This window comes from Microtus ochrogaster, chromosome 5, assembly GCF_000317375.1.
Source record: "Microtus ochrogaster isolate Prairie Vole_2 chromosome 5, MicOch1.0, whole genome shotgun sequence".
Taxonomy (NCBI): Eukaryota; Metazoa; Chordata; class Mammalia; order Rodentia; family Cricetidae; genus Microtus; species Microtus ochrogaster.
In genome coordinates this window covers 38,587,699-38,599,941 of record NC_022012.1, presented here as the reverse complement: position 1 = coordinate 38,599,941, position 12,243 = coordinate 38,587,699, and the positions used below count along the sequence as shown (strand labels likewise).

At 51.3% G+C, this 12,243-nt stretch overlaps 2 protein-coding genes across 10 annotated transcripts in view; one reads left to right on the top strand and one right to left on the bottom strand.

The window, feature by feature from the left end:
* Positions 1-1,484, top strand: part of Phldb1 (pleckstrin homology like domain family B member 1) — a 48,587-nt gene extending 47,103 nt beyond the window's left edge. For 3 of the 8 annotated variants that reach the window (XM_026779518.1, XM_026779519.1, XM_013346264.2), the window contains exon 26: positions 126-1,484. In XM_026779518.1, coding sequence (XP_026635319.1) covers positions 126-266 — 141 coding nt within the window. In that variant the 3' untranslated portion in view covers positions 267-1,484. The remainder of the gene's footprint in view (positions 1-125) is intronic. The other 5 variants (XM_026779523.1, XM_005347200.2, XM_026779522.1 and 2 more) reach the window with 2 other exon arrangements.
* A 77-nt stretch (positions 1,485-1,561) lies between these two features.
* The window catches only part of Treh (trehalase), a 13,468-nt gene continuing 2,786 nt past the window's right edge, over positions 1,562-12,243 (bottom strand). Inside the window, exons 2-15 of one of the 2 annotated variants that reach the window (XM_005347198.3) lie at positions 6,432-6,532; positions 6,164-6,308; positions 5,997-6,084; positions 4,940-5,040; positions 4,708-4,800; positions 4,510-4,626; positions 4,277-4,399; positions 4,058-4,107; positions 3,734-3,928; positions 3,009-3,226; positions 2,674-2,785; positions 2,356-2,468; positions 2,060-2,113; positions 1,583-1,849 (exon numbers count right to left, since the gene is read on the bottom strand). In XM_005347198.3, the coding sequence (XP_005347255.1) occupies positions 1,709-1,849; positions 2,060-2,113; positions 2,356-2,468; positions 2,674-2,785; positions 3,009-3,226; positions 3,734-3,928; positions 4,058-4,107; positions 4,277-4,399; positions 4,510-4,626; positions 4,708-4,800; positions 4,940-5,040; positions 5,997-6,084; positions 6,164-6,308; positions 6,432-6,532 (1,651 nt within the window). In that variant the 3' untranslated portion in view covers positions 1,583-1,708. Of the gene's footprint in view, positions 1,850-2,059; positions 2,114-2,355; positions 2,469-2,673; positions 2,786-3,008; positions 3,227-3,733; positions 3,929-4,057; positions 4,108-4,276; positions 4,400-4,509; positions 4,627-4,707; positions 4,801-4,939; positions 5,041-5,996; positions 6,085-6,163; positions 6,309-6,431; positions 6,533-12,243 lie in introns of both variants that reach the window. The other variant, XM_013346205.2, reaches the window with a different exon arrangement.

The following is a 12,243-nucleotide window of genomic DNA, read 5'->3' as shown; positions in this document are numbered from 1 at the left end:
ACCCAAAGACAGCCTTAAATTCAGGGCTTCCTGAGACTTCATTGAGAACGGCAAACAAGAGACAGGTGAACAGAGTACTCTGGGCATGGAGTTTCACCTTGGCACTTCCTGTCTTGCCTTGGCAGAGTCCCAACCCAGCCCTCACCTTCTGCGTGAAGACCCATGACCGGCTGTACTACATGGTGGCCCCATCTGCAGAGGCCATGCGCATCTGGATGGATGTCATCGTCACAGGAGCTGAGGGCTACACCCAGTTCATGAACTAACTACCGTGCACTCCTGGGTTCCCAGGTCAGCCCCAGGACCCATGCCCTGCCACTGCTGCTTGGCTTGTCCCTGAAGACAGCGGCACACTGGGCACCGGGCCACACAGGGTCAGGATGTGGCAGAGAACCCCAGGCCTTTTGTGCAAGAAGACAAATTGTTCTGTGAGGGGTTTGGTGCTTGAGGGCTGGGCCTGGGTCCCTAAGAGGCCAGCAGAGAAGAGAGGGAGAGGCTTTGTTGCCTCTTGGGAGCCCAGAAGTTAGGGGGTCCTTCTTGGGTCTGGCAGGCCTAGAGAGCTGTCGCAGAGCTGGGCTCTCAACTCTAACCTGGCACCTGCTTACCTCAGCTTGTTTTCTCTGTATAAAGGACAAATTATGGTACCAGAATCTGCCAAAGATTCCCTTCTCATCTCACCCCGTGCAGGGGCCTAGGGGGTACTGGGCAGAGCCGTGTGTAAGAGTTGGGGAACAGCTCAGGCCAGCGCTTCCCAACCCCTTGCCACCCCTCATCCTCCCACCTCCGTAATTCTCATTACTCTGCTCAAGGACCAGAGACCTCAGGTGTCATCCTTGAGGTCCAGCCCCATCACCATGGTCTCCATGGTGACTGCTTCATCACCACGGTTATACACTAATTGCCATGGCCACTCTGTGGCTCAGCCCACTGCTTCAGCTGTGGGCCACATGAAGGTACGTGCCATCGTCTCTCCAACCCAGGCCTGGGGGGGGTGTCACCTTGCAGGAGGAAACGCCACCTCCCTGCTGCAGTCTGTCTCCAGCCCCCAGTCCAGCCTCTCCCTTCCACTGTGCCTTGCTTAGAGCCAGAAGGGACGGTGTTCGGGGATCCGAGACCAAGGGAACAGCAGCACTGAGGGGAGAGGAAGCTAAGATTCTGTCCTCCTGTTCTGACAGGACCAGTTCCCAATAAGGAAGGAGGGTAGCTCAGGGTGCCCAGAAAGAGTCCTGAGCTGTGGGTGTGGAGGGCAGAAGCAAGGCCCTGAGCTGTGATACCCTCCCTTCAGTTCCCAGGGCCCATGGGAAAAGGGTGGAGGATCGAGTCTCCAGCTGGCTGGCTTCAGCCTTTACGCCTTAACACTAAGCCACCTCCCTCCCCTCCCCAGCACCGGACCCTTGGTCGCTGGGCCTGGCTGGGTGTTTTGCAGTATTTGTAAGCGTTTCAGCAGAACAATAATAAAAGCATTTTGACAAGTACGTGTGTGTGGAAGCCCAGGTTGTATGTGGTTCCCATTGGGCTGCTTCAGGCGTTTGGACTCGGTTTTCCCAAGAATAGGGCTTTCCACCCTAGTGAAGGTTACAGGTAGGAATCCAGTCCCTGATCTTGACCTCCTGATCACTTCTGGCCCCGGTGCACTGAACAGGACAGCTGGGGGGTAGGTGTGGAGCCAGAGGAGGAAATGCACGCAGTGAGGCCATTCTCCTTGTGGTCACTGTAGCAGAAAGCTGATGAGAAGGGCCACCAGGAGGCAGTGGGGTCCCAGGGAAGCTAGCTGGGTTCCTGAGGTCAGCTGGTCACCATAGCGGTCCAAAAGCGTCAGTGCCAGTCCGTTAGTCCAACCAAATCCTTCCTGGAGAGAGGCCAGATCACTAGACTCCCACGTCCTGATTTGGGGATGCCCTCTTCCCAGTGATTCTGGCCACAGAGGCACCAATGATTACCATTCAAAATCTTTCCTCAGAGGCCCAGTACTGGGCGTCTCAGACCTAAGGGGACGTACATATTCTGGGGACCCCAGATCCCAGGAGTTGCCTATAACGGTGTTGACCAGCTTGCTTACCTGAACTTCATACTCCCCTCCTCCACCTGGCTGTCCACCGTTGGTGATGTCATACTAGGGACAAAAGCATGAGTTATAGGTGGGTACTGCTAAACCAACCACCCTAGCTATAGGGGTAACAGCCATGGAACAGAGAAATATGCACCAGGCTGCTGCTCAGGCCCCTGCAGTGCCCAAGAATGGCCACTGGGGGTCGCACTGTACGGGCTGTGCTGCCTAAGGACTGGCAATGCCGGACACACTTCAACCATGAACCAGACCCTGGTGAGACCGGCACACCCCAGCCTGCTGCTCACCTTCTCATACATTGCTGACTTTTGGGAGTAGACTTTGAAGTTGGTTCTGATCCAGTTCTGGGCCAACTGGAAAGCCACCTCCTGAGTCCGGGGGGACGCTGACTTGGCCAAACCTAAGACCCAACCCAGATAAGGCCTGAATACTCAAGAGACCTCCATCCTGGGCAGAACAGAAGCCCGGGCCTCTCTCTCCCCAGGCAGCAAGGGTGTGCGGGCCCTCAGATTTCTGGACCTGTGGGCCCACATGTTCTTAATCCAGGGCCTGGGATTGGAGGGAAGGAGAGGCGGGCTGGGCCTATCAGCTGCTTGCTTTCCTACCTCTGATGACTAAGTCCTGCAGGGGCGCCCAGGCATTGGGGAAGTCCCATTGCTGGCCTGTGTTGTGAAGAGAGGTCGGGATCCCATACTGGTAGGTCAAGATATTGTTGTCCTAGAAGATTCCAGAATTGCTGTGACTGTGGGCGGTGACTGAAGCCAGAGCCAAGCACGCAGGGCCCTCAGGGAAGGCAGATCTGCCCCTCCTGCCCCCTCTCTTCCTGCCTCACGGTTGCTCCCAGTGGCCTCAGCGAGACTTGCAGGCTAAGACAGACACTGCCAGCAGGGAAGGGAGGGGCCTGCCTCCGGGATGCCAGGCCCCGCCCACTGTCCCTCACCTCCAAGTAGTTCAGAGCCTTGTCAAGGACGCTAGGGTCTGAGAAGCAGCCAGTCCAGAGCGGGGTGAGGTTGGAGGGATAAAACTCCAGGTTCTTCTTCTCTTTTTCCCAGTCATAGTCGAACCAGGCTCCTTTCTGCTCGTCCCACAGGACGGCCTCCATGGCGGCCAAGCGCTGGGACCGCAAGTTTCTGTACTTTGTGGCCTCGGCGTCATTCCCTGTGTGGCATTGCCTTTTAGTCTGACCAGCAGGACACTGGGCTCTGCCTTTGGGTCCTGGCTTTAGATGTCTTTACTTTGCCCTTTTCCGTCTGTGGTGTCCACACAGGCTAAGAATCCTGACGACAAGGATTGTGATTCCCCAGCGCCCGCTAGAATTCATGGCTCTTTGTACTAGTGGTTCCTGCCCAGCTCCCAGAGACATGCTGGTCTGCCTCCCAGGCTCATCATGTGACGACTCTTGCTCGGAGGGAGCTAAGGGACACTTTGGGGGATGGAGACAGATCTGATGCACTGGAGTGTCCTCTTCCAGACCCTAGAGGTCCTCATAGAACAAAAGGGACAGCCGTGTGAAGCTAAGGGCGGGCTCCTGAGTCATTCTCTTCCCTCAATGCCTCTCTATCAAGGGGAAGGCTTGAACTGGCTGGGGAGCCCTGCCTCCAGTCCCGTGGCCAAGGTTGATGTGGGAGCCCTACACTGGACAGTCTCCCCTCACGGGGTGCTCACCTAGCCTGGAGTAGAAGTTACTCATCAGCTCCTCTGCTTGGCACAGGAATGCATTCAGGTCAACAGGTATCATTTTGCTGGTTCGGATGCTGCTAAGTAAATCAGGGTTTGTGCCTCCGACAAGCCAGCGTGAAGAGAAGTCCCAGCCAGACTCAGCTCCAGCCTTGAGCTCAGACCACAGAGTCTCTCGGTCCCCTGTAAGGACAGAATAGCAACCCCAAGTCAGCACTGACTGGAGGGGTTAAACAGCCACAGATGGAAGCTGGAAATATGCAGAGGCTCAGAGCCATCCCATGGGTCCTTCCTCCTCCTGTTCATGTTTACCTTCCAGCACAGTGTTTGCCAATTCTTCATCCTTGCTGTAGGACTCTGGCCTAGCAAAGAGCAATAGCATAACATCAATAGGTACTAAGCCACTCTGTCAACCAGAAGGCTCGGTCATCTTGATTCAACCCCCGCCCCCATCTCCCTGACACACACACAGCATGAGATGCTCACATCCGAGTGAGCAGACAAGGGACTGATGGCAGGCCAGTTTCTTACCTGGGTCCCCCATAAGGGACATAGTAACGGTTCAAGATATAGCTTTTTCCTCCTGAGCTCACAGACAAACTTCTGTTCATGGTCCAGAAGTCCAGTTCTGAGGCTAGGGTTTCAATGTTCTCCCTGGGGTGGGGTAAGCAACACCTCAGACCACATACATGGTTACTGCCCTTGGTCCTAGGGAGTCTCCAGCATAGGATATGCCTGCAGGCCAGCATGGGCAGGGTACCCACTGCAGAAAGCTGATGTCCTTGGTGTAATTCACATACAGATCCATCATGAGAGTCAGGAGTGGGGGCTGGCTCCGTTGCAGGTAATACACACGTCCGCCATTGGGGATGTGTCCGTAGCTGCCAAGAAGGGGTCTGCTTAGATGCTTCCTGACCCAGCACCAAGGCAAGCCCAGCTCCCTGCCTACAGCCCTTCCTTACGTCTTCACCAGATCCAGAAAGTTCTGCAGCATGCCCTTCACTGTTGAGGTCATCTCAGAGAGAAGCAGACCTTCCATCACCCAGTAGGAGTCCCTGGCGGAAGGAGGAGGCACACATCATCCAGCCTTCACCCTCTGCCCTGCATGCCCATGTTAGAGGGTGCTGGCCCTGGGTTCCCCACCACAACTTCCAGCCTCTATGAGCCCCCGGCCTCCCAGACATGGACACACACCAGTAGTAGAACTCAACAAAACGTCCTCCAGGCACGATGAAGGGGTGTTCTGAGTAGATCAGGGAGGACCTCTCAGGGTTTTTGAAAATCTCTGGTTTCATCTGGAGTCAAGAAAGAGGGCACAGGGGAGCCTAGCATCAGCCAGTGGCGGCTGCAGGGAGTGGGGGCAGAGGACCTGGCAGCCTGGCTGGGGAGGCTGGTTCTGTTGTTCCTTCTACTTTGCTGTGTAATCCAGGCCAGCTTCTGAGAGTCCTAGTGTCCTCCCTCCCCACCTGCCAGCCTCTGGGGTCCTGGCTCAACTTAATGGTATGCTGAAGCCCAAGCCACTCAGCATGGCATCAGGCAGGCAACCACTGACAGTAGCCATCGTTGTGACCTGGATGAAGCTAAGTGGATGAGGCAATGCTAGTAGAGATCTCCCTTAATCCCCCCAATACCCCTGCTGCCACCTGAAGTCAAAGAAGTGAAACACTCTCTCCCAGTCCCCTTCCAGAATGATGAAACCCATGCTCTTTCCCCCAAGCACAGTTGAGAAGATCAGGAGCAGTGAGGACTGGCATGGGTTAATTTAAGTTATAAGAGCTAGTTAAGCCGGGTGGTGGTGGCGCAGGCCTTTAACCCCAATACTCAGGAGGCAGAGGCAGGTGGATCTCCCCGAGTTCGAGGCCAACCTAGTCTACAAGAGGTAGTTCCAGGACAGCTAGGACTGTTACACAGAGAAGCCTGTCTTGAAAACAGCAACAACAACAACAACAAAAGAGCTAGTTAATAAGCCTGAGTTAATAGGCCAAACAGTTTATAATTAATATAAGCCTCTGTGTGTTTCTTTAGGACTGAACAGCTGTGGGACAAGGGCAGCATTGGGTAGCCCCTAGCTTGGTTTACATGGGTGGTTCCCTAGAGGAGGTGAGGGGTTAAAGCAGATGTTCCCTGCATGCTTTCGAGAAGGCTTCTGTTTAGGGATCAGGACTGTGGCGTGGCTCTGTCCTACCCCCGGAGCAGTCAGTCAGACCATGAAGCAGGCCCAGGACATGTTGCAGGCCTAGGCCACTGCTACCTTCTTTCCCAGGTTCTTCCAGATCTGGTGCAGTTGCCCCGCCCAGTCACGCAGCTTGGCATCGGAGATCTTCTGCAGGAACTGAGGCCTAGAAGAGATGAGCCACAGTGTTCAGGGAGGCAGCCCCAAGAGAGGGACCCTGACCTGTCTTCTCTCCAGAGGGGCACCTCTCTTTCCAGTCCTCTGGGATCCAGGACTGCAGCTCCTGCCCCACAGGCTGGAAGTATGTCTGGACAAACTTCTGAAGCTCTTCCCTGGGGATGCTGTTGTTGTGTGTCATGGCCAGCTGTCTGAAACTCTGCAGCACTTCATCTGGAGATGACACCGAGGGGTCAGTGGAGTACCCTGAGACACCCCCTGATCAGGGGAGCCTGTGCTGCTTCCACATCTGCCTCCTTGAGGTAGAAGGTTCAGGAGAAGGCAAGGTCGTTTTACCTGGAGATGCGGTGAGTGACATGTCCACAAACTGCTTGTCATCTTGGTAGAGTTTAGTCATCTGAACTTGGTGCAGGAGTTCCCCATGGCAGTAAATCTGGCTGCAGAGACAGTTGCATGGTCAGTAGATGGGTCTGGGGTGTGGGACAGACAATGTCTTCTTCATGTGGCCCTGGCTGTCTTAGAATTTGTCATGTAACCAGGCTAGTCACCAACTCAGTGATCTGCCTGTCTCTGCCTCCTGAGTAAAGCCATGTGTCTCTAGGCCTGGCTATGGAAAGGCCTTAATAAATCTTTCCCAAGATGAGTGTGGTGGCATATGCTTTTAATCCCAGAACCCAGGAGGTAGATGCAGGCAGATCTCTGAGTTCGAGGCCAGCCTGACCTACAGAGAATTCCAGGATAGCCAGGGCTACACAGAGAAACCCTGTGAAAAAAAAGAGGAGTAAGTAGACAGAGGGGTATACGCACACATGTACACACACACACATGCACATACACACACACACACATACACACCTCCCTCCACACACACACAAATTTTCTTTTAGAAAGTCTTTATTAGGACTGGAGAGATGGCTCAGAATTTAAGAGCACTGGTAGCTCTTCCAGAGGTCCTGAGTTCAACTCCCAGCAACCAAATAGTGGCTCACAACCATCTGTAATGAGATCTGGTGCCATCTTCTGGTGTGCAGGAAGAACACTATATACATGATAAATACATTTTTAAAAAAGATTTATAGGGCATAGCAAATTGCTGGCAGATGGCCAGTGACAAACTGAACTATTAAATCACTTTCCAGAAATCACTGTCGATATTAAAAGGGGTCATGAAAGCAGCTATGCCAACTTGAATGTAAATGAAAATGTTCAAAACTCCATAAAGTGTTGTCTTGGGATAAGAAGTACTGTACCAGTGTAGAACACTGGGGTATGTTTCTTGTGACTCTTCGTGGGGGCTTACACTTGCATTCCCAGGACTGAGGCCGGTGGACTGATGACAGTTTGAGGCCAGCCTGGGTTACAGTGACACTCGGGAGGGAGGGAAGGACAGGCTAGAGACGTGGATCGGCAGTTAGAGCACATTCTGGTGATGCAGGTAGCTCACAACCTCTGGTAACCCCAGGGGACCTGATGCCCTCTTCTGGTTTCTTCTTCTTTTCTTTCTTTTCTTTTTTCTTTTTTGTTTTGTTTTGTTTTTCAAGACAGGGTTTCTCTGTAGCTTTGAAGCCTGTCCTGGAACTAGCTCTTGTAGACCAGGCTGGCCTCGAACTCACGGAGATCAGGTATCTGCCTGCCTCTGCCTCTGCCTCCCGAGTGCTGGGATTAAAGTTGTGCGCCATCACCACCACCCAGCCCTCTTCTGGCTCCTAAGGATACTGCACTCTTATGCACATGCCCAGGTGTAGGAAAGGATGCAGTCCCCAGAGGCCACCAGTGGACCAAATAACATCACATCAGGGGGCTGGAGAGATGGCTCAGAGGTTAAGAGCATTGCCTGCTCTCCCAAAGGTCCTGAGTTCAATTCCCAGCAACCACATGATGGCTCACAACCATCTGTAATGGAGTCTGGAGTCTGGTGCCCTCTGCTGGCCTGCAGGCATACACACAGACAGAATATTGCATACATACATAAATAATAAATAAATAAATAAATAAAACATCACATCAGATGGACATGTTGGGAACTGAACCTAAGATCTCTGGAGGTGCTCTTAACTGATGAGGCGCCTCTAGTTTGTTGCTATTTTCTGTGTTTGTTTTTGAGACAGGGTTTCACTGTGCCAGGTAGGCTGGCCTTGAACTCACAAAGATTGTTCCAGTGCAGCTCAGGTTGATCTCAAATTCTGGATCCTCTTGCCTCAGCCTCCTGGGTGCTGAGATTTACAAATGTGTGCCATCAAGCTCAGCCTGGACTTACTCTTGATGAGGAGAAGCATTCAGAGGGAAAGATGTATTAATTATAGCAAACAGATACCTCCCAGGAGAGGAACAAAGGTTGGAAAAGTAAAGTGGAGGATTGGTGTAGGAGGTTCTTCTGTTTGTGTGTTGCTTTCATTGGTTGAATAAAGATACTGCCTTGGCCTTTTGATAGGGCAGCCCTTAGGTGGGCAGAGTAGACAGAACAGAATGCTGGGAAGAAGGGAAGTGTGACAGACGCCACGGCTCTCCTCTTCGAGACGGACGCTGGGTTAGACTCATGCTGGTAAACCACAGTCAAGTGGCAATACACATAATGGAGATGGGTTAAACTAATATGTGAGAGTTAGCCAATAAGGGACTGGAGATAATGGGCCAGGGAGTGTTTAAATGAATACAGTTTCCATGTAATTATTTCTGGGGCTAAGCTAGCCGGGCAGTGGGAGCCAGGCGGGACGAAAAACAGCCCGCCGCTCCTCATTACAACAGAGGCTCAGGGCAAGTCTATGAATAATGCTAGATAGTACCGGGGGATGGGTACTGTACTGCCCCAGCAGGGCCTCATGGTTATTTAATGAATACTGAAGCCAAGTAGTTATGGGCAATGCCCTCTGCCCCAGCTGCCAGGGCTCAAGGGACAGTCTCATGGTCTTCTACCGTATTTTCTGGAGGCTTACAATAGGCACACACTCTGACCTGCCTTACTCCAAGGGCAGAAGACACACCCCTTAGAACCCCAAGAAGGACAGCTGCCCTTCTGAGGACCCTTGAGGGAGGCCCTGGCTCTGTAATATAACAACACACCGTGGGAACCAGATTTGGTCCAAGCGTGTGAACTGAGATAGGGTGACTGATTTTCTTCCCAACCAACCTGGAATCCAGAAAATAGTGAGCAGAAAATTCCTGTGATTTTAGCAGACTTGTCTATAACGAAGCTGAATGTCACTGTAATGTGGTGGGAAGTTTAACTGCCTAGCCTACGTAACTCATTTGGTGACACTGGTACTGATGGTCTCAATTGCACGGGGAAAGGGAGCAAGACATCCCCTGGACAGAGTGCCAAAGGAGCAGGCTGGCCTGAGAAGACCTGTAGTAGTTTCTGAACTAAGTAGTCCCACCAAGGTTGTTCACCTAAGGCACAACCACAGATCAAGTTAGTGGAAACGTACCCCTAGACGTTAGTAAGCCAGACTGGTTGTTTCTTTAGATCCATACCACTCTTCATCAATGCTTTCAAATCCTCCCATAATCTGACTGATCCCATAACTGTGTCCTTTATGTAAGTTCTATGCTAAGTGGAAATGCTCAGATGTATAGCATGGTGCTGTTATAAAAGTCTTGGCCAGCGGCCAGGAAAGTTGGCTCAGCAGTTAAGAGCGTCTACTGCTCTTGCAGAGGACCTAGATTCGGTTCCCTGCACCTACATGGCAAATCTCAACTGTCTCTGACTGCAGTTTCAGGGTGCTGATGCCCCTCTTCTGGCCTCCACAGGTACTGCATGCATGGGGTGCATTTACATTCCTAAACATAAATTAATTAACAAACAAATAAATAAATAAAGTGTGGGCCAGGCATGATGGCACACATCTTTTAATCCCAGATCTTGGAAGGCAAAGGCAGGCAGATCTTTGTGAGTTTGAGACCAACATGGTCTACACAGTGAGTTCCAGGACAGTCAGGAGTACATAGAGAGATCCTGTCTCCAAAAAAAAAAAAAAAAAATAGTTGGGCAGTGGTAGCACAAGTCTTTAATCTCAGCATTCAGGAGGCAGAGATAAGCAGATCTCTGTGAGTTTGAGGCCAGCCTGGTGTCTACAGAGTGAGTTCCAGGACAGGCTTCAAAGCTACAGAAGAAAAAAAAAACCCATGTCTCAGAAAACAAAAATAAACCAAAATTAATTAATTAATTTTTTAAAAAAAGAATCTTGGCCAAGGTCAGAACAGCTGTGAAGCTGGCGGTTTAGTTCTGATACTAACCAGGCTTCACGTATAAGGTACAATCTAATAAGACCACCCTCACTTCAGACACCAGTTAGAAACATGAGGGTCTTTAGGCTGCTTAGAGTTTGAAGCAGCTGGTTTCAAATTGCAGGCCTGGGAAGTAGAAAAAGACAAGATCTCTTGAGTAAATTGGGAGCATGGGGACCATGGAAGAGGATTGAAGGGAAGGGGAGAGGCAGGGAGGGGAAGCAGAGAAAAATGTAGAGCTCAATAAAAATCAATTTTAAAAAATCTTAAAAACAAACAAACAAAAAATCGCAGGCCCATGGGAAGTTTTACAGGAAGGCTGCTAGTCACGGCTTCATTTCCTTGCTCGGGAACCACCCTGGCTCCTGGCGCGTGTAGCCGCAGTCCTGTTACTGGGACCAGGGCGTGAGGTGAGCGAGGACAAGCTCAGGTGATAAAGAAACAACAGCAGTACTGTTCCCTTCCCACTCAAGAACTGGCTGGTCAGGTCAGCATCCTCCTCTACCTGCTCTCTAAGTCACCCGGAAAAGCAGAGGCCTTCAGAGCTCCCCAAAGGCTAAGTGTGAGCACACACGTGTGAAGGTGTGCAAGCCAGCCTTTCACATCTTTTATCTCTCACCGTTCCCTGCAGTACACGACAAATGTCTTCACTGCCGGTCCCAAGTCTCCTACTCCTTAATTACGCCTTAACTCAGCGTCTCCTGCGTCCTGGACTGGCCTGGAGCTAGAAATGGAGCCAAAGGTGATCCTCCTGCCTCCACCTCCTGAGTGGGATTACAGGAATGAACCACTCTGTTCCATTCATTCAGTGCTGGGGTCAGCTTCCTGCGTGATAGACAGGTGCTCTATCAACTACACCGTTATCTTTCTGCCTGACCATTATGACCAGACTATGAACCTCTCTGCTCAAGAGTTGGGGAAATCCAAATTCAATGACAAAGAGTCTCAATTCAGCCCATGGAGTTGAGCTCTTATTTCCTTCCATTAAAACAGCATGCTCCACGTTCACCTTTGAACACACATTCGTAAGACAAGCTGTGGATCCACGGAGGGTGTCCGTAGGGCACAGCCCTCTCCCAGAGAGCATTACTCCAACATTTCCCAGGATGCTGTAGTCTTTCAGGTGTCCACAATATCTCATGCCCTTTAGTTTTAGAATAGCTGATAGTACACTACTAATTAGCTCACTGGCTAGAATTTTCCAGTCCAAAGTATCAGCATTATGCTGGAGAAGTATTCAAAGGCCGCTGGTTTGAGCAATCCCTTTGGACTGGTGGTGCATGCCTATAATCCCATCCTCGAGTGGGTGAGGCAGGAGGACTGTGAGTTGGCAGTCAGCCTGGACCACACAGCCAGACTCACGGAGCCATCTCGCCTGAGGTAGGGTCTCACGCAGCCCAAGGTGACCTCCAACTTGCTGTATAGCTGAGGATGACCTTCAGACTGACTGAATTTGTAATTCTCCTGCCTCCACCTCCCTAGTGCTGCGTTTAGAGGTAGGTGCCACCATGCTTTGATCATACAGTTCCGGAATCAAACCCAGGGCTTCACTCACGCTAAGCTACATTTCACATCCTAGAGTGTGTGTGCACATGGGTGTGCACATAGGTGTGCATGCACACACATGTGAGCAGGCGTCCAAGGAGTCAGAGAGGATACTGGATCACTTGGAGCTGGAGTTATAGGCGGGTGCGAGCTGCCAGGAATGAGTACCAGGAACTGAACTCCAACCTTCTGGAAGAGTCGTGTGTATTCTTATACACTGATCCTTCTCTCTACCCCTGCTTTTTCTTATTTATTTATTTATTTATTTATTTATTTATTTATTTATTTATTTATTTATTATGTATACAGTATTCTGTCTGTGTGTATGCCTGCAGGCCAGAAGAGGGCACCAGACCTCATTACAGATGGTTGTGAGGCA